Source organism: Dipteris shenzhenensis, chromosome 29, assembly GCF_047967505.1.
Source record: "Dipteris shenzhenensis isolate YYH24624 ecotype China chromosome 29, Dip_SZ_1.0, whole genome shotgun sequence".
NCBI classification, from domain to species: domain Eukaryota; kingdom Viridiplantae; phylum Streptophyta; class Polypodiopsida; order Gleicheniales; family Dipteridaceae; genus Dipteris; species Dipteris shenzhenensis.
This window is the reverse complement of record NC_141624.1, coordinates 27,648,329-27,670,085: the sequence shown is the minus strand read 5'-3', so window position 1 is coordinate 27,670,085 and position 21,757 is coordinate 27,648,329. Positions and strand designations below refer to the sequence as shown.

Genomic DNA, 21,757 nt, shown 5'->3' with positions numbered 1-21,757 from the left:
TGGCCTTAGTGTGTGGGGTGTGGTCAAAAAGAGAGTGTAAAGGAGAGATTTCACGGGGTACATAAAAGAATAATTCACAGTGGGGAAGTATAGATGTGTGTGTGTGTGTAAAGAAATAAGTGTCAGTGTGTGTAAGATACATTTTTCAATCAAAATTATTGTGTGTGTGTGTGTAAAGATATAGTTGTATATATAAATATATGTACCTATATATGTACATATATATAGATATGTGTATACATTGTTTCACACACACACACACACACACACACACAAAGGTATCTATATATAGATATATGTATGTGTAGATATATAAATATATGTGTGTATAGAGCTCAGATATAAATCATATATGTATGCCATCAATGGGAAATTGGAAGTCTCTAGAGAAAATAGGCAGTTTGACCTAAGATTTATTTGCATGTATGATGCCTAAGCCAAACCCCCTAAAAAATGGCCATTTGGCCACTCTTACTAAGCGTTTTGAAATGCTTGGTCAAAGTGGCTAAATGGCCACTGGTTGGGCATCATACCTGCAAATGAACCCTCAAATTTTGGTATTTTTGTGGTTTCTATCTTGCAAGTGCATCATCCATACTACCTAAATTTTTTGGAAACTCTCAATTTGTAAGAACCACCCAAAAGCATTCCTAAAAAATAAGGACACATTTGTAGCCCCTAAAAAGTGGCGATTTAGCCATGTTTACTGAGCATTTTAAAATGCTTAATAGAAGTTTCCAAATCACCATCTGTGGGCGCCTTAATTTTGCGAGCTCGCTGCAATTGGATTATACCAAAAAGGGCTGGCCCAAGTGGTAAAGTCGTCCGATTGGGACTTGAATCCTGCACTTGACGTCTGATTGGTTGCATTGACGCGGATGTGCATGGCTCTGACGGGCGTGACTAGGATGCCAATGCAGTTTATACAAGATGGGGTTTGAAGACCTTGTCAAGTCGGTGCCAGTCTTCATTGGTTGTAGTGGACTCTTGTGTATAGGATGATTCTTAGGCTCCCCCCGCTTGAGCAGCAACACTCTTGCCTACTACTGATAACTCACACGCTCACGCCGAGTGCTTATGTGGTGGGGTAGGACGGGTGTGAAAGCCTTCTTAGGGCGAGAAAATGTAAAGGGAGGGGGGGACATGTGTGAATGGAAGTGAGCCACGAGAGACAACGTTGAAGTTTGAATAAAGAGTGTTTTGTGAAAGCAAAGCAATTGGGAGGGTTTAGCAGACCCTTTTATGAGGGCCACTATTGCAGCACAAATAAAATCAGGTGCTTTTTCTTCATCGGCTTCTTCAATCTTCATCTTTTGGTGATTCTCTTCTTCATCTTTGTTGATTGCAATCGCTCAGAATTTCCCATCGCCATACCCTAGCCACTCCAAATCGATACCTCCCTCTCCATTCAGCTCTGCCCCCTCCCAATTTCGCAGGTCTCCTCATGATTTTCTCCTAACATTCCAACCGTTCGAGGTCTCCATCATTCGCACCTGCTTCCACATTGGTTCCGCTGTTATGTACCTGCAGTGGCGCTTCTGAAGAGTCCCGCGGCCTTGGCAATGGCGGTTCATGCTGGCCTTGCAGCCTCAAAGATTCTGCTCATTGTAGGAGCAAGTGAGTGCGCATGATTTTAAGCATCGCTTTATGTCTTGCATTTGGAATTAGCGTCATTGATGTAAAGAAATGTGTCTCTACTGCGAATTGTTACTCTTCGTAAAATATTCTTCTGAACTACAAACTTTTTTGTTCTACGTCTTACATTTATTTACTTTAATCATTTGATCCGGTTAAGATGGAATCTTCGAGCTTGATCTTAATTGTGATAATCTGGTGGGCATTTTCCTGACGAGCTGATGATATAAATTTTTTTATTTATACGTCTATTGACTTGGTCACGTTGTCCTCCCTTCTCTCAGATCGTGTAGAGACCCGCGGTGATTATATGTAGTCATGACTGATCTTTTGAGCTGGTCCCTGCTATGCGTCATGGAGTTTATGGTTTTCACTCTTATGAGTGACTCTCGTGAGATTGAAACTGCACTATGTTGTGTTTTTAGAGGATGAGTTTGGAAATGTTCCTGGATTCATCTAGGTATATGCTTCTGCTGTATTAGCGGACATGCAGATTTCACCTTGTGAAGTTTTCGTCCAAGTTGCGGCCTGCTGGTATTGTGATAACTCTTTCTATCTTAAATGGTGCGTTGCCCTATCAGCTAAATTTAGATTCAGATGCTTGTTTGGGAGAGACTAAAATGAAATCGTTTAGACTTCACAAGCAGTTGTAGCTTGAATGAAGAGATTTTGACTACTTTTTGATTAGCCTTCTCCTTTAGTGCTAGCCTTCGTCATGGCTGAGTTTGCCCTTCACCTCCGGATTGCCGACAGAAACTCAGTACGAAGACTTTGTATAAATGGATGCTCAAGTATGTGTGGGTGTGTGGATTTGTATGTGTGAGAGCATACTTTTATACTATGGTCTACACCCACTGTTAGGCGCTGATGACGTCAGTGGGGATGTCGTAGTAGCTGGTCCCTGCTATGCGTGATGGAGTTTATAGTTTTCACTCTTATGAGTGACTCTTGTGAGATTGAAACTGTACTATGTTGTGTTTTTAGAGGATGAGTTTGGGAATGTTCCTGGATTCATCTAGGTATATGCTTCTGCCATATTAGCGGACATGCAAATTTCACCTTGTGAAGTTTTCGTCCAAGTTGTGGCTTGCTAGTATTGCGATAACTCTTTCTATCTTAAATGGTGCATTGCCCTATCAGCTAGATTTAGATTTAGATGCTCGTTTGGGAGAGACTAAAATGAAATCGTTTAGACTTCACAAGCAGTTGTAGCTTGAATGAAGAGATTTTGACTACTTTTTGATTAGCCTTCTCCTTTAGTGCTAGCCTTCGTTATGGCTGAGTTTGCCCTTCACCTCCGGAGTGCCGACAGAAACTCAGTACGAAGACTTTGTATAAATGGATGCTCAAGTATGTGTGGGTGTGTGAATTTGTATGTGTGAGAGCATACTTTTATACTATGGTCTACACCCATTGTTAGGCGCTAATGACGTCAGTGGGGATGTCATAGTAGCTGGTCCCTGCTATGCGTGATGGAGTTTATGGTTTTCACTCTTATGAGTGACTCTCGTGAGACTGAAACTGCACTATGTTGTGTTTTTAGAGGATGAGTGTGGGAATGTTCCTGGATTTCATCTAGGTATATGACTGATCTTTTGAGGAAGACTTCTACACCATAGGGTTTTTGGGTGTTTTGTTTTCTCGCAGCAGTCGGAATATTAGTCATCTGACTATGAAGTCGTTAGGATTAAGTAACCGCGGACGTATAGGCGTGTACTAAGGATTTGTAGGTGCATCCCACGTTATGTGAACAGGCCAATTAATACAAAGGATTTGTAGGTACATCCCACGAGAAAGGCTAAATGTGACGAGGCCAATTAATACACTCGGAGGACATTTGCCATTTTCTCTAAGAGCTTGGATGAAGTGATGCGTTCTACTTTTTGAAGCATCCTTTTGTAGAGTCCCGATATTTATCCGGTAGGGGTGAAAGATCTACTAAACTAGGAGGTCCTCGTGCTCCGCCTCAAATGTGCTACTAGTCGAGTCATTGCAGATGCTGTGGAAATAAATGTCAAACTAGGCGTTTGATTGTTAGGACACCTTGTAGTCCAAAACGCGTGTTGAACGCATGCAGCCTAATGCAAAAATGGCTTATTTACAGCAGCAAATCTGTGGGCCGTGATACGACGAATGCCCTCATAGCTATGAAGTTGTAAAGCAAGCAGAGGGAACACCTCTACCTCAAGCAAGGCTCCAAGGAAGGGCTGTAATAACAAAAGAATGGCAAGTCTCAAACAATGGAAGGGCTAAACAAGAAAAATGGAGGCTTCTATCACAGAAAAGTATGTAAAGAGGCTTGGAGAGTAAGTATAACTAATGGAAATCTGAACATCATGCACTTCCATAAGAATGGCCATTGCATGCCTCAAGGCTCCATTTTATGGAAAACACCAACACTAAGCTGGCCCACAAGTATTGTGGCCCCTACAAGATTATCCACAGAGCTAGAGAAGAAGTATGTTAGTTGGAAATACACCTACTTGGAAAATCCAGAGGTGTTTTTAAGTCGCACTTTTGAAACTGCATGGGGGTTAGAATCTGCAAGTCTTGTCCTAGCTGCCATCTATAGATGAGGAGGGCCACATCCTTCCCTCGTCCTTCCGTAAACATGGCTAAGAAGGTGAAGAAAAGCTAAGTGTTGGAGGAACACACCAAAGTCCTGCCAATACTGTGTTTGAAGAAATTTTATATGTGAGGGAGCAAAACGTGACTGAATAGAGCTGCTATTATATGGGATATCCTCTCTGGCTTTGGGCAAGTTCTCACGCATTGATTTCATTTCTTGAAGGCATACTAGATCTTCTCGTTCTTGTAATGGATTCTTTGTTATGGCGGGCAGGGGAGACCCTGTGTATAGGGTCCCTCTCCCCCATTCTCTCAGAGTTCAGCAACCGATGCACCTTAGAGTAGAGGTTTTCCCCTAGTAGTGGAAGGGCTTTATACTTTTGCAAGTCTCTCTTGTTCCAGTTCAGTCTTGAGTAGTTCTCTCTCTCTCTCTCTCTCTCTCTCTCTCTCTCTCTCTCTCCATTGTTGTTTAGCTCCGCTGCTCTTCTCACATGATATCAGAGCCAAAGGTTGGCTAAGAAGACCTGTGCTATGGAAAGGGCTTGGAACCAGCAAGCTACGAAGGATTTGCGAAGAGAAGGTATGGGCTGTTTGGGAGTATAGAAAAGGGCCTTTTTTTGAAAGGTTGTTTTCAGATTGAGAGGTGGTATGTGTTATGGCCAGATTAAAGGAGCATGGAGGAAGAGTTCTCTACGAGCCTCTCTGCCTCTTGCTCTCCGCTCTTCCTTTTTCCTTCATACCCCTTTTGATGGGATATCTCAAGGTGTATGCCTCAGGCACACCTTGGGTTCTATGTGTGTGTGCTAGAGGCATAGTTAGGTGCCCATAAGCACTGTTAGGTGGTGGTAGATGCCACATAGGATGATTGAGAGATTCTAGGAGCTGATTGAGGAGATGATTTAGGAGATGATTGTGGAGCTTGGTGGCTCATGTAGAGGTGCCTACGTATGGACCTCACCTTTCTTCATTCCATAAGCAAGCAAGCATTCTCTCATTTCGTGTTCAGCTTCATGCTTTCCTTTCACTTCTTCAACACCTTTCTCTTACCCTCCCTCTCGACTTTCTCCGTTCATTCCACTTCTGTCCAAATGGCTACCCTGTAAGAGATGGCAGAGAATAAGGTGAAGATACCGGTATTACCCACTTGCCCGGTAGATCATCAATTGGACGAGAATAATTATGGTGTTTGGCATGTTATGATGGCAGTCCTATGACTTAGCAGACTTCATTCTAGTGGGTGTCAAAACGCCAGACCCCCTAACCCCTTGCAAAGGCCTTAGGGATCCTAGATCATCAGGAGGCCAGGAATTTGCTCAGCTCTAGGATAGTCAATGCATGGGTACGTTCTTTCGTCTTTCTGAACTGTACTCCTGAAGTCATAAATCATGTAAAGTATGATAGCCAAAAGCATATGGGAGCACCTGGCATCCTTGTACAATAAGACTTCCCCCATGAAGAGGGTTTCTCTAGAAGTTTAGATGCGCGTAGTGGATCCTGCCAAGTCTTCATCGATGCAGGAGCATATCAATAAGCTCCAGGAACTCAACATGAGATTCTTCAAGCGGGGAAGGAGATTCCCTATGAGGATATGGCCATTATCTTGCTCTCTCATTTAATTTCTCAGTACACTGCCTTCTATCCATCATTGATTACTAGTGGCAGGATGAAAAGGACTTCATGATTTTGTGGAAAATGTTTGTATCATCGACAATTTTGTCATCAAAGTTCGTGGCAAAGGTATATATAAAAGTTTGTGGCAAAGGCAGCCTTGACATTATCCTTGATGGCAAAGAAGGGATGCACTCTTCTATGGTACTGTTTGTTCCCTCTCTTGGTTTCAATCCACTGTGTGTTTATGAGACCTTCCGGCTTGGTACCACTGTTCTGTTCGATGAACGCTCTATGGAGGTTAGGAATAAAGCTACCAGCTAGGTAGTTCAGCTGGTGTACCGTGAGTCATGGGATTTATACCTTGTCCACTCTGTCCTCAATCACATCCTCCCTTCAAGGTGACCTGTGGCAATTCCGTTTTGGTCACTTGAATGTTGAAGCACTTCTTCGAGCTGCCCACGAGTAGATGGTCAGTGTCGTTCCTGTATTCGAGGGAAGTAACAATGGGACACGTTTCCAAAGCAGGCCTCACGGCAGGCTTTTATTCTTTTGGAGCTGGTCCACGTAGATCTGTGTGGACCTATGACAGTTCCCAACCTGATTGTAGTAGGTTCATGTGGATCTATTTTCTGCCTCAGAAGGCTCTAGCTTACTCTTGATTCTAGGAATGGTGTGCTCTTGTGGAAAATGAGTCTGACTTCCATGTTAAAACCCTAAGGTCTGATGAAGGTGGAGAGTTTTGTTCCCACGGCTTTGAGGAATTCTGTGTGATGAGGGCATTCAGCGGGAATTTGCAAATACTGGCACTGCCTTTGAAGCAGAGATAGTTGAGCAGAAAAACCGAACTGTGGTAGAAATGCCTCGAACCATGTTGCCCACCGAGAGGTTCCTCGGTTCCTCTGTGCCAAGGCCACAGCCACAGCAGTCCATAACCAAAGGTTACTCTCTTCGAGGCTTATTTTGTAAAGAAGCCAGATGTATCCTATTTCTGCACATTAGGATGTGATGCCTCCCAAGAAACAAAGCGAGAAGCTGGATGTTAAGGAGGATTACCAAAAAGCGAGCCAAGAGCGAGCTGTGAAAAGCGAGCCAAGCAGGAAAATTGAGTGATGAAATCTGAGGAAGTCAATTGCTCGAATGTCTTTGCAGAAGACCTCACGAAAAATTGGTGTAGAATTTGTGAATTTTGACATCACCTATGCGTTTGGAATGCGTGAAAACCCCCAAAATGACTTTTGAATCACCAAAACTCTAGATGAGAGAGAAAGAAGGGACCATAGAAAATATCGTTGAAATGGAGTACAAATGGTTTTTGGATCATTCTAAAGTAGTAACATAAAATGTGAGGAAGAAATGGTACCCGAGAAAAAGAATAGAGGATGCATTGGTCCTCGATGATGGACGACTTAAATAGTTCACTATTAGCCAGGGCAACTTGGTCTTGGCTCGCTTTTTGTGGCTTGCCTTTTTGATTGGCTTGCTTCAAGCCGCTCGGATTTTTGACTACCTCGGTGTTAAGTCCACCTAGATGATATTTATGGGTTACAACTCCTAGCGAACATGCTATAGGTTGTATGACTCTTCACGGCAGGAGATTGTCCTTAGTAGGGATGTTATATTTGATGAACAGATTCCCTCTACATGATTGAATTAGAGCCACCCCTTATTATCGAATCAATTGATGAAGATAGTGGTGATGATCTTGTTGCTGAACCTTCTCAAGTACCAGCAGCTGTCTATTCAGCAACTGAGCAATCCCCAATTTACGGGGCAATCAAATAGCTCACAGGCCAGCCAAAAGGCCAGCTCTCTCAGCCAAACAAATGGCCAGAAAGTCCAGCTGGTCTGGCCGACCAGTTGGCCGACCAGCTGGCAGGCCCACCGACCAGCTGGCAGACCCAACCGACCAGCTGGCCGACCAGCTGGGTCTGGCCTATAAAAGGCCTCTGCCCTCACACTTCCGTGGACAGGACAGGACCTGCAGCTGCTCCTCATCTCCTCCATCTTTTGCTGCAGGCCCGCCTGCTCCATCTACCTCTCCTCTCCACTTCTGCCTCCTCTGCTGCCTCCTCTTCTGCCTTTCCTTCATGCCTCCTGGCTGCTCCATCCTCTACTCCAAGATCTGCCCTCAACTTCTGCTCCTCTTCTCCAGATCAGATCCTTCTACTCCAGATCTGTCCCATCCTGCTCCAGATCTGTCCCCTTCTGCTCCTCTTCTCCAGATCAGCTCCTTCTACTCCAGATCTGTCCCATCCTACTCCAGATCTGTCCCCTTCTGCTCCTCTGCTACAGAACAGCTCCTTCTGCAGCTCCTTTTCTTCATCATATTGCTATTCCAGATAGCCTGAAGGTTCCTTCCTCAGAGCATGCTGGTTTCAGCCATTTCCTAGGGCAGCTCCAGCTCCCATCATCCTCGTCATCATTGAGCTACATGGAGGACTGCGTTACGCTCCCTCTGCTGCTATCTTTTCTACTGTCTCTCTACATGGAATCATCTTTCTGATTCACCTCAGCCACGGTCCTTCAGACACGACGGCTTGAGGTTCTTGTATTCAGTTTTTCATATTACCGACAGGCACTATGTTTTCTGAGTTCCGTTCTTCAGTTGTATCTGAGTATTGTCTATTTTCTGATCGCTCCACTGCAAACCCTATGGTTTCTCTATCGTTTCTCTATATGGTATCAGAGCCATGGTGATCTAAAGACCCCAGATCTCAGGTGATCTAAAGATCCTGCTTCTTCATGGATGCCATAGGTACAGGGAGCATCACTCCTATGAACATATCAGTTTCCTCTTCATTCTGCTGCGCACTAAGGGAGAGAACTCCATCTTCTACTTCCATCCCTCCCTCCCTTTCAGAACTCCATTTTCTACTACCATCCCTCCCTCCTTTTATAGGTTTCTGGCTTGACACTCCCCATTCCTTCGAAAGAGGGGGTCATGATACTTCACCTCTACCTCCATCGGCATCGACTTCCAGGATCTACAAGTTCTCCCTAGGCGGGACCCTTTCTGTTCACATGTGTCTAGATGTCTGTTGTTTCGAATCTTCTACCTGCATGGAGGCGGGGATAGACTCCTCTCTCCCGAGGTCCAAGATCGGACACACACTGGCTCACTGTCCAGCTCCGACCTCTCTGGATTATCAGTCCTGCTACGACAAATTTGTTCTTTCCCTTTGCACTTTTCTCCACCTTTCGGCGGTGAGAGGGGGTGGCTTATTCTCTCAAGCTTCACAGTGTTCTTATTTCTATCTGGTATCATACGTGTAACTACAACACTTGAGGAAGTGAACAATTCCCTTGCAAGGGCACTCCTCTTGTGATCTTCTATTGGGCATTTCACAGGGATAGTCAGCACCACCATTGACATCCCTACACGAAGCTCCAAGCACACAATGTTTGCCCCTCAAAATTGGCAATTGAGAGGGGTTATTCAGCAACTGAGCAATCCCCAATTTACGGGGCAATCAAATAGCTCACAGGCCAGCCAAAAGGCCAGCTCTCTCAGCCAAACAAATGGCCAGAAAGTCCAGCTGGTCTGGCCGACCAGTTGGCCGACCAGCTGGCAGGCCCACCGACCAGCTGGCAGACCCAACCGACCAGCTGGCCGACCAGCTGGGTCTGGCCTATAAAAGGCCTCTGCCCTCACACTTCCGTGGACAGGACAGGACCTGCAGCTGCTCCTCATCTCCTCCATCTTTTGCTGCAGGCCCGCCTGCTCCATCTACCTCTCCTCTCCACTTCTGCCTCCTCTGCTGCCTCCTCTTCTGCCTTTCCTTCATGCCTCCTGGCTGCTCCATCCTCTACTCCAAGATCTGCCCTCAACTTCTGCTCCTCTTCTCCAGATCAGATCCTTCTACTCCAGATCTGTCCCATCCTGCTCCAGATCTGTCCCCTTCTGCTCCTCTTCTCCAGATCAGCTCCTTCTACTCCAGATCTGTCCCATCCTACTCCAGATCTGTCCCCTTCTGCTCCTCTGCTACAGAACAGCTCCTTCTGCCCCAGATCAGCTCCTTTTCTTCATCATATTGCTATTCCAGATAGCCTGAAGGTTCCTTCCTCAGAGCATGCTGGTTTCAGCCATTTCCTAGGGCAGCTCCAGCTCCCATCATCCTCGTCATCATTGAGCTACATGGAGGACTGCGTTACGCTCCCTCTACTGCTATCTTTTCTACTGTCTCTCTACATGGAATCATCTTTCTGATTCACCTCAGCCACGGTCCTTCAGACACGACGGCTTGAGGTTCTTGTATTCAGTTTTTCATATTACCGACAGGCACTATGTTTTCTGAGTTCCGTTCTTCAGTTGTATCTGAGTATTGTCTATTTTCTGATCGCTCCACTGCAAACCCTATGGTTTCTCTATCGTTTCTCTATACTGTCCCCAATCCTCAAACAGAGAGTGACCTGGATAGTGATCCAGATGATTCCCCACCTTCTTAGGTAGCAGGGGAAAGTCCAAGGTTCGGCTATCAGAAAGTACCTGGATGGTTGATTGAAACTCTGCGTGACTCAAACATAACAGATATTCCCTCTTCATGGCTTCGAGAAGAGGACGGTTCACGTAGATCCCACCGGAATAAGGAGAAGATTCTAGAAGCAGGCTCGATACAGTTTAACTACTACTTCATGTCCCGCATTCTCAAAGACAAAGAACCCTCGATTGTCCAGGAAGCACTTTACCAAATGCACTAGAAGATGGCCATGGAGCTGGAGTGAGTTGTGCCCCGACCCAAGCGCCGTTCAGCCATTGGTGTCAAATGGGTCTACAAGACCAAGTACTCATCAGATGGTACTGTGGATAAACATAAAGCCCATCTTGTGGCCAAAGGTACTCGCAGCAACCTGGGATCGATTATGATACACCTTTGCTCCTACTACGAGGATGGCCACTCTTTGGATGATCTTAGCGGTTGCTGCTCATGAACAATGGCCAATTTACTAGATGGATGTCAAATCTGCCTTTCTCAATGGTGATCTGAACAAAGAGATCTACGTGAAACAACCTCTAGGCTTTACCAAGTCAGCAGGGATGGTTGACTAGTTGAAGAAAGCTCTAATACGGGCTCAAGCATGCTCCCCAAGCCTGGAACGAAAAGATGGATGGGTTTTTATACTAAAAGATCTCGAGCTGATCGAATCTGTACATCTTCCGACATGATGGTCTTACTTCCCTCATCATTTTGTATGTTCATGACTTGTTCGTCACAGGTAGTCACATAGCTCATATATTTGAGACAAAGGCTGTGCTTTCTGAAGCCTTTGAGATCGGGCTCTTGCACTTCTTCTTGGGTTTGGAGATCTGGGAGAGCCACGGAGGCCACTTTTGTCACAGAAGCGGTATTCTCAGGAGCTTATGGAAGCTTTTCACACGAGAGAGTGTCGCACCATCTCATTACCCATGGACCCCAGTACCAAACTATTTAAGTATGATCCATTGTAGCCCATTGTAGCCTTGTCTTTGACAGAGGCTGAGTATTGTGCTGCTTCTTCTGCTACTTGTGAGGTTGTTTGGCTTCGCCGTTTACTTGAAGAGATTAGGTTCCCACCACAGATGTCCCCACAGTCATTCACAGTGACAATTAGAGTTGCATTGCACATGCTTGTAAGCTGGTGTTCCACGCACAAACCAAGCATATTGAGATTTAGTACTAGAAAGAAGGTGCTCGCTGATGTGGTCCAACTTATCTATTGCAAGACAGATGATAACAAGGCGGACATCTTCACCAAGCCCTTGGCCCAATGACTGCTTGGGGACCATTCCAGCTCCCTCAGGATGATCCATGATCCAGGAGCTGAGAGGGGGTGTTCTGACACCCCCTGTATCATAGAGTGAGGGCCTTGGTTGTGGGTCTGCCCGCCCTTGAAAGGTAGAGTGAGGGCCTTGCTTTTGAGTTCGCCTGCTCAGGAGAGGTAGAGGGGAATAGTTATGGGGACTGCTCAGTCCATAGAGGGGTGCGTGGCTGTTCTCACATGCCCCCATCCTCGTACCAAGCCATGAAGCTGTCGGCTCTGCCATGGATGATGCCAGGGGGTGCTCTCCATCTCCAGCTCACTACACAGAATGTTCAAGGTACGCTCCGCTGACTTCATAATTGGAGAGCTCAAGATCATGAGGGACTACGGACATAGTATTTCGCACATGAGTAGGAGGTCCTAGCTCCGATATTAGCAAAGATGTTCAACCATGCTGTATGCCACGGTTTCCCATCTACTTGGAGGACTACCACCATTGTGCCAATACACAAAGCAGGAGACCCCATCGACAATGGGGATTATCGCACCCTTATGATTGGCCACACTCTGGTCGCCAAGATCTATGGGTCGGTACTAGAGAGGGAGATCAATAGTCACAGAGTCTCATGGGCAGCGGTCTCTAGGGTAGGCATGCTTCCGACGACAACACTCCACCCTTAACCAATCTTCACCTTGAGGGCCATCATCGAGGAGGCAAAATCGAGGCACTAGAAAGTCTATGTTTGCTTTGTAGACTTTCGGAAGGCGTTCAACATTGTCCCACGATCTCGTATGATTAGGAGGTTTGAGGAGATGGAGATCCGAGAGGTCTTGATTTGGAGGTCACGAGTCTATACGAGTCCGTCAGAGGGAGAGTTCGGGCTTCAGGAGGTACCATCAGAGTGAAGCAAGGATGCCCTCTTTCACCTACCCTCTTCGGCTCTACATGGATGACATCACATCATTGAGCGCCTAGGAGGCAAGGGATCACTGCTGGCTGACTTGATGATACTGATCTTTAGCAAAGGGGTTGCAGAAGCATTTGGAGGCACTAGAGGTATTTCGCAAGGAGAGAGACTCGACAGTCAAACCTTGGGAAGACCAAGGTCATGATCTTCGATACCTCACATGCTATGCTACACCGACATAGCTTCACTTATCAAGGTGAGCCAGTAGTGATAGTACAATCCTACACATATTTGGGGGCAGTCTTCACAAGGCCAGTTTATAGCATGACACATGCAACCAATGCTCAATTCTCACATGGATAGGGAGCCTTGGCTCGACTAGAGAGGTAGTGCTTTCAAGCTCACTTTTAGGACCCGCCAACGAAGAGCTAGCTTTTCGATACCCTAGCGAGACCAACGGCCATTTACACAGCACCTTTCTAGAGGAGTGACCTCTCGGCAGCAGAGTGGAAGAGATTTGAGCGGCTATAGGTGGTTATTGGTTCCAAGATGAATTGGAGTAAGCCTAAGATAGTAGAGGCGGTGTTCACCATGACACCTCTCCAGGTTGATGCCATCTTTCAGACAGCGACTTACCTCCACAAAGTATGGACCCTACCTCGTGGCAGACTACTGAGGCTGGCACTAGAGTTTTCCATATGACTAGTAGGGAGCGGGACTGATATACGGTATGCATGCATCTCCGCATGGTTTGCCTGCCACACGGTATCCAAATGGACTGGTTGTCCCCTTCTAGTACAGCATGGGCGCACTACCCGAGTCGCTCCCTCGTGATGAGATTAACCGCATCATTCGGTTAGATCTCCTCCAGCTCTATACATCTCGGACTTCGGGCGAGGACTGGGAGTTCCCCACCAAGGTCCAGTTCTACCGTGACCATTTTTGGAGAGTATCGGGGGAGGGACTCATCATCAGACCCCAGTACCTTGAGGACAGAGGAGTATCACATGCTTGAGGATTGCTATTGGTCAAATGCGGGTCTCATCACATCAGCAGCTGGGGATCGAGGCAGGGAGAGCCGCAGGCATACCTAGAGAGCAGTGGATCTGCAGATTATGCACACTGGAGATAGTTGTTGACAAAGCCTTCATAATGTTTGTCTTGTAGTCACCCCAGGAGGGGTAAAAATTTAGAATGTTGCCCTGTTCACAAATGGATGACTGGAAAAATAGATGGATTTTTGGCTCTGGAGCTGCATATACTTTTTGGTTGTGATTGCATACGAGCATCATAGCATGTAGTGTATTAAAATTTGTGCCTTGGAGCTTTTGGAGTAGACTCTTGTGAAAAAAATTAAAAAGTAAAAATTTACTTTGTAAGATTGGATATATTCTAATCTTATGAAGGTATATATAGACTCTTGTGAAACATATTTCGTTTTATGTATATTATGCCAAGTTGTAGACCAAACCTGAGATCTTTTTTCAATCTATGGCTTAACATGTCAAGCGAAAACCTAGAAGGGTGTGCAGGGCTTACTCTGTAGAAGTGCCTTTCAATCATTCCTCTAGATTTTTGCTTCCCTTTAATAGCGATATGTCTAAAAGTGTGCATTGTGGATATTTTGGCTATTTATAGTTTTTGTAAATCTCTCTCAGTGTTGTGACGGGATGTTCTATGATGTTTTCAGGTGTAGCAGGTTCCATACTGCTGAAAAATGGTAGTCTATCAGATTTTCTTGATGATACATACAAGGTGTGTATAGTCATTACTGAGTAAGTCTTGAGAATCAGCAATGCTTTCAGCAAGTGCTTGCCTTAGCTGATGTTATGCTGCAGGTTCTTGTGAAACATTTGAAGAATGAAAGCGAGTCCTCCAGACAGAGTTCGGTTGATCCGAATCTTTTAGCTCAGGTATGATTACAACAATCGATTATGTTTTTGGCAGGGCCTGAATACCAGAATGTGTAAATTGTTGTCAGTCTTGGCGAATGGGCTGGGATGTGAAGGATTTATTGTAGTCAACATTTTCTCATTTGTTGGGGCGCATGATGAATGCAGATTAATAGATTGAGGCAGGAATTGAGCCATCTAGCATCTGAAAGATCGTCAATTACACTTGTGACAGGGAGTTCCAAAGCTAATGGTAAGATTATCGCTAGACACTTTTAGTTTGGTTCTCTGTTATGAGCTAATTGCCTTATAGTTTGACTCTTACTTGAATAGATTCTCGTAGTCTGTGACTCTAGAGAATGTAGATGCTTTTTTTTCTTGTCCAATCACCTTTGTTTTTTATAATCCGACAGGATATAGGCTTATCATGGTTGGAAGGACTACAAAGCTGTCTGCGAATTTTTGATTTCAATAGCTGTTGTTGGTGACTTTAGTCATACTGTATTTTGTTCTCTCTTTAGGAGCTTTTATTTCTGTGGGTGTTCCTGTATTGCTTATTGGTGCAACTGGCTATGGTTATCTCCGATGGAAGGTGAGTCTTGTTTCCCCCCCCTTTTTTTAAATAGTTTTTCACTGATTAAATGTGATCCATATTTTCTTCAAAGATAAGCTTAGATGCAGGTGGCTGCCTCTAATGAATGGACGTTCAATTCAGGGATGCTCCCTTTCCGATTTGATGTACGTGACAAGGCGCAGTATGTCAAACGCTGTTGCAAGTGTCTCAAAGCAGCTAGAGCAAGTTACGACTGCACTTTCGGTATGTAGTAGAACAATGATTGCCAGGCTTGTACTGCTATTCCTTTGGACCCAAAAGTTTCCTAGGATATGTTGTTGCAAACTTGTAGGCTTGTAATTGTGTGGAATCTGATGTGTATTTTCTGATGCAGGCAACAAAGCGGCATTTAAGTGCAAGATTGGATAATCTTTCCAGCAATATGGATGAAAATATTCAACTGCAAGGGGAGCTAAAAAATGAGGTCAGTTATGGAAGTCACTTTTTCTTTCATCTCCTTCTTGAAGCAGAAGTGTTGCGTTGATGCGAAGCTCCTTAGCATTATTGAAAACTCCATGAGAAGACCGCTAAGGAGCACATCGAATGAGTCTAGTCCAAACACTCGTGGATCAATTTTACGATTCCACCAAGCTCTCACTGCAGTACACATAATGCACCACCTAACCTAGCTAGTCGTTTACAGAGCTTCTCTCATTAGAAGCCCCTAGATGTACAGCGGTCCCCTTTAATTATGCACTAGCTCAATTAGGACATCTATTGCACCTAGGACTTAGGACTAGTCCTAACTATCCTAACTGTTCTGACTAGGCACTAGTAGGGCTTGGGCCATTTTAACCCTACTAACCAATGGCCACTGTCTAGTTTCCATCTTCCTAACCTAAGGTGTTCCCCATAGGGGTAATACTACATCTTATAATAGATGTAACATCTCCTCCCCTTAAGAAGAGTTGACATGCTTGACAATAATGTTAGGAAACGGTTTTTTGATTTTGCTTACACTCTTTCATGTAGTTTTTTTTTTTCTGAATGATCTTTCCCCATTACTAAATATTCTTGAATAACAACATAACATGTACGCTTTTCTTTAATTTCAAGAATTCTTTTTGGTTCATGTGGAAGCACTTGAGGTTTAATCAATTCTATGAGAAGTTCTTCTCCTACAAGATGCAGTTGCTTTATCAAATGACTAACATGAAATATTGGATGCAATCTACATCCTTCTAGTAATGCCATATGGTGAGCAAGCTCAAGTATTGTGAATGGACCACATTTCCTCGGAGGCAACTTGGAACATTTACCAATCATTACAGTTTTAGAGCACTCGACTACTCACAAAGAAACTCTTTCTCACTTTCTTGGGCATGCCTCAACATTTGATGCACGTACTGGAGAAATTATTTGGCCAATCCTTCCCTTGTTTGGAGCTGAATGCTTGGCAAACTCTAAAATTGGATGACGGTCTTCCTGATTTGTTTGCCATTTACTAACATAGGCACACTACATGTCTTCTAGAGTTTGATTGACACGTTTTGTTTGACCATGTGACTGTGGATACTTAGATGTGTTCAAATTTAGCTTAAAACTTACTATTTCGGTTGCTAACAATACCGGTGGGTAATAAACCTATAACTGGAAAACTTCTTCGACATACAATTGTGCCAACTCAAGGGGTTTCACTTTTTTTTTGGTTGGAATGAATGAGCCAACTTAGTCAATTAATCAACTATTATTCACACACAGTCATTACTTCTATGCGTTCTTCGTAAAATCAATAATACTATAGAGATACTATCCCATTTGCTGGATGGAATCTCTGATAGGTGCATCAAACCGCCTAACTTAAGATGTTTTGCCTTATTAACTTAACACCTCCGGCACTTGACAACATAGTCTTGGACGTCCATATTCATACCAAGCCAGAAGAATTGTCTTTTCAAAAGCGTGTGAGTCTTCTAAATCCCTAGATCTGCCATACTTGGACTATCCCAACACTCATATGACCATTGACACCTTGTGTCTTTATCATTTGGGATAACAAATTCCACTCTTATAGACTACATAATCGTATACTATGGTATACATTCCCCATCCTTGCCCAGTACCAACTACTGGTACATCACGCCAACAGAGGATCCTGGAACTATAATCCAACTGGTACTACCTCCGGTGCAAGGTTTGCTTCCTTGCATGGGCACCTGTATCTGAGAGCTAGATAGTCCCCTCTGAAGCCCCCTCTCAAGTCCAAACTGGTACACTATCGCCAGATAAATGAACTTCAGTGCTCCAATGACAACGGATATATAATAGCTCACAAGGATCAATCAATTGTGTTTGGGTTCCCGCACTGGCAATCTATAGACCCATCCGGATCTCTAGCAGCATCAAACAATAGCTGCAACAAAACACTAGGAGACCCCCTCTGGATCTGCCAGGTTATAACGTCCAAACAAAATAGAAATTGGTAACAAGCTGCCACCTGAGTCAATGGGAACAACTCCTCTTGGCTCGAGTCTTGCCTGATAGCCTGCCTCGATAAATGAACCCATGCTTGGTGCATCAGATCGGCAGGTCCAGCTGCCACAGACAAGCAAGCAATCATCCGTCTGGATCCAGAAAGCATGTTGGCAGCGCTTGCCTCGTGCTTCTAGAAGGCTGGAGTATACGTGGTTGCAACAGTCACACTATTGGACCACCTGGTTATTGGACTCCTCTGCGTTCCTTTGGGGACATTGACACCAATAATGACTTTTTTGGCCACATGGGTCACACGTACGGGATGCCTTGGGAGCTTCTCATTCCTCAGCTGTCAATTGATTTTTTCCTTTTTGATCAGCTATCAAAGCCTCATGATGACTGTCGTAGGTACGATCGACGAAGCGCTCCTTCTAGTCCAAGCACCATGGAGACCAATTCCTCCCAAGTCAACTGATTCCCCTACCACTGGTGATCAAGGATGAATAGAAGGCTCTGTACTGGGAGGAGCACTGGGATAGTAGAGTAATGGCCATGTCCTCTGATGAAATCTGCTTCCCCGCCTAGCTGAAGTTCTTGTAACTTGATGTGGTCCCGCATCGATGAAGACTTCTTGGGATCCAACAACCTCATTTGGTCCAGTAAGACCCTCTTCATGGGGGATGTTCGGTTATACATGGACGCCAAATGCTCCCATATACTTTTGGCCAGTGCCATGTGCTTCACGTGATTAATCACCTGAAGAGTACAGTTAAGAAATATAAATGATCCTACCCTGGCATTAGCACGGTCCCAGAGCTGAGACGGGGTCTCGACCTCCTCCTGCTCTAGGATGCCAAGGTCTTTCATCAGGGGGTCTGGTTGGGCAACACCCATCAAGATGAAAGCTGCCAGGTCGTATGATTGTAACACAGACTCCATCATTACCCGCTAGATGCCGTAATTGAGCCCATCTAACTGCCGGTCAACCGGGAACGTGGGCAACACTAGAATTCTAGTCTTGTTCTCTGCCATCTTGGACAAAGGCGCCATGTTAGAGTGAAGAGGACGATGAACTGAAAGAGAAGATGGATGGGATACAAGGATACTGAAGGACGAAGAAAAGGAGAAGGCGAAATAAGAGGATGAAGGGGCTGTCAGCCCAATGTACCTTCACACCTCGCTTTCCATCCCTTGGAAACACCTCCTCTCTGATCTGAAAACACCCTTCAAAGTCAGCCCTTTGTTGGTCACCCAAACAGTCCACTCCTCGCCCGTGCTCCTCAAAGACACCTCCAAACAGCACCCTAATCCTTCTCTCTATGTGTTGGTTCAACACTCCCTCCGCTTCTTGGGTCTCAAGCCAACCGTGGCTCTGATACCATATGAGAAGTGCAGCGGAAATGAACGGAAAAAGAGAGAGATAGCACTCCTCACACGCACACTGAGAAGGAGAGGAGAGAGAAAGGCACAAGAGAACTGCAAGTGATCTCTGGAGAAAACCCTGCTACAACCGGGGGAAAACCGGGGAAAACCTTGGAAACAACAGGCTGCTCGAGAGCTCGGGAACACACAGCTCAGCAACCAAGTGGAAGGGAGCACAAGGGAGTGGATGAACTGCTCCACTACCCTGCTCCTCAGGTGCACAACTGGCCTGGCTCTGCTCTTCTGCCCGGCCCCGCAAAGATGTGATGATCTGCTCCTCAAGATGCTCTAACAAGGAGCGAGGGGGGGCCTATATACAGCCCCTCACCCTCCTCCAGTCGGCTGGATCATGCAGGCCAACTCACTGCCCTATAAGGGCCGACTCAGGTCCTAGGGGACCGATCCCCCTCTGCCCTCTATAAAGGGCTGGCACTCAGCCCTGCAGGGCTGCCTGAGGGTCGACCACTAGGCCAGCAGCAGCCATAGGAGGCCGACCTGCTGCCATATACAGCCCTAAAAGGGGCTGGCCTCCTCTGCCCGTAGCAGACCTCCAAGAGAGCCGACTGGCCTGCCTCCTCTCCACGACCTATAAGGGCTGCCCACAGGGCCATAGGGGCTGACCTGTCCCACCCAAGCCAACAGCATCGCCTAGGTGGCCGACCAACAGGTCGGCCCACCTCTGCCTACACATAGGCTCATGGGGTGCTGGACTGCTGCACATATGCTGCCCCACAGATGGTCACACATGCACACCACATAGGCGCCTCTATGAGAGCTTGGAGGAACCTCTCTACCCTACTATGGACCCTAGCCTCACATTGGGTGAGCACACTCACAAGCAAGGCCCTCTCTCTCTACGATGACATCAGGAGATGTTGACCTCCAACAGCCTCTACCAGCCCCTCTTCACACACTTGTCTGCCCTTTGGGGCTCTTATCATGGGCTGCACTTACTCTAACTAATCCTAAGAAGGAAAGACCTCCAGTGGTACCTAAGAGACTGGCCTATGTAGCTCATGCCTGACTATCCCTCAACTAAGGGTCACAGCATACAACAAAATCACCTATAAAGAGATCTATGAAGCACTTGATGATGTAGCCAGTGTGTCATAGTGCGGGGTGCATGTGACACATGTTTGGGTACCCAGGTGAGGTGTGGTCTTTACGTTTCTCACAAAGAGATATGTCTCTACTCGTGGGACAATGCTTGTAATCCTTCAATGGAGGTCCACCCTCAAATGCCAGACCCTAGCCAACTAGTACCTAACTGAACAGTAGGAAAACATATGCATTCTTTTTGCAAACAATTTGTGAAAATTAAGATATGCAGTAAATGCATTTACCAAGCAAGTGGATATAGCAATCCTACAACAAAGCTAATGTCGGGTCTTGTATCGGGATAAACTAGCAAGTATGAGTCCTCTAGGATAAGTAGGTATCCAATTCTCCATTATGTAAGCCCCCAGAATCTCTCTAGAGTACTTCTGTTGTGGAATGAAAATGCCATTCTTCTTCTAATGTACCTTCATCACAACGAAATACTGCAACAGCCCAAGGTCCATCATCTCCACCTCTTTCTCCAAGAGTGTTTCGATTTCTTTAATATTTTTCGTCATGATCACTTATCCAAACTTGATCATAAACTCTTTCCATAAGAGGTATACATTGGCATCTGAAGGAATTTTGCAAAACGCGATACATCTAAATAACTTATCGAGCATGTATACCATGGTCCACGCCCTTGGACCAGATCGCTCTAAATTACTCGTCCATTCCTTGAAGTGTAGCTCTATCAGTATGCCCATAAGCTCAACATAAGTAATAAACCTGATGGATTTACATCCTTCACTAAACTTTTTGACTATGCTTCTTGCTTCTTCTTTTGTGTGAAGACCCATACGAAGAGGATTGTAGAAAAGGGGTAGGGGACAGATTAGAGAAAGGGGAATAGAAGAGCTGAAGGGAAAGAGAATGAGGGGGAGAAGGAAGGAGAAAGGGGGGGGGGAGAGAGAGAGAGAGAGAGAGAGAGAGGGAGAGAGAGTATGTGCTTGAGCTTTCACCATGTGATCCTTAAGGAGTCATATGTGCCAAGTCATAATCTACTTGCTGGTTAAACATAGTTCCATAAAAAACAGTAGAGGGAACATGAACTTTATAACCAGTAACACCAGCCAAGCATCCAGATCTCTCCAGGCACTCGTCACTATCCATCACCTTCACAAAGTATCAATACTGCTCTCCTGACCAATCCTCAATGTTTGACATCCTGACAGTAACACTTGGGTCCATGTACATAATCTCAGCAGCAGTCGGAGTTGCCACCAAGAAAAGTTCCTCTGTCACAAGCTGAGCTGGCTCCTCCGACTCTGAGCTCGCACCCTTCTTCTTCTGATCAGCCTTCTTTTTGAAATCTTTCACAAAATGTTGGGCTCAAAGTAGTAGAAGCACTTCTTCTTTCTTTCTCTTTGCTCTTGTCCTGAGCTACCAGGGCCTTGTTATTCTTAGGTGTACCATCATACTTCTTTTCCCAAGCTTCTTCCTGCAACAGCAATGGAACCAGCTCCTCGAAAGCCACATGCGCCACCCTATGCCCTGCAGTCATCGTAGTCACAAAACTACTATAGCTCCAAGGGAGCATTCCTAGCAACATCCTTACCATCTTGGTTGAGCTAATTGCCACTAGCTGATCCCGCACCACCTTCATTTTGGTGATGTGTTCTTGTACCGATTGCCCTTCATCCATCCTCATGCCGTGCTTAGCTCTGTCTCGAGGTCCTAGATTCTCACCTTATTGTCGAGCCCATACATATCTCTCAATGTCGTCTAGGCCTCGAAAGACGTTTTCGCCATCTGAATATGAGGCAACACATATCCGCCATCATACCCACCATGATAGCCAAGGCTTCTGCATCCTGGATCTATGATGCTCTCACTAATATAGGGTGTGCTGGCAT

The 21,757-nt window shown here is 45.5% G+C and overlaps 1 protein-coding gene across 1 annotated transcript in view; it reads left to right on the top strand.

Moving 5' to 3' along the window:
• Positions 1 to 1,231: 1,231 nt before the first annotated feature.
• LOC147882660 (uncharacterized) overlaps positions 1,232 to 21,757 on the top strand; it is a 36,830-nt gene continuing 16,304 nt past the window's right edge. The window contains exons 1-7 of the mRNA XM_087400591.1: positions 1,232 to 1,617; positions 14,152 to 14,216; positions 14,300 to 14,374; positions 14,522 to 14,606; positions 14,875 to 14,945; positions 15,069 to 15,170; positions 15,301 to 15,390. Coding sequence (XP_087256717.1) covers positions 1,563 to 1,617; positions 14,152 to 14,216; positions 14,300 to 14,374; positions 14,522 to 14,606; positions 14,875 to 14,945; positions 15,069 to 15,170; positions 15,301 to 15,390 — 543 coding nt within the window. The 5' untranslated portion in view covers positions 1,232 to 1,562. The remainder of the gene's footprint in view (positions 1,618 to 14,151; positions 14,217 to 14,299; positions 14,375 to 14,521; positions 14,607 to 14,874; positions 14,946 to 15,068; positions 15,171 to 15,300; positions 15,391 to 21,757) is intronic.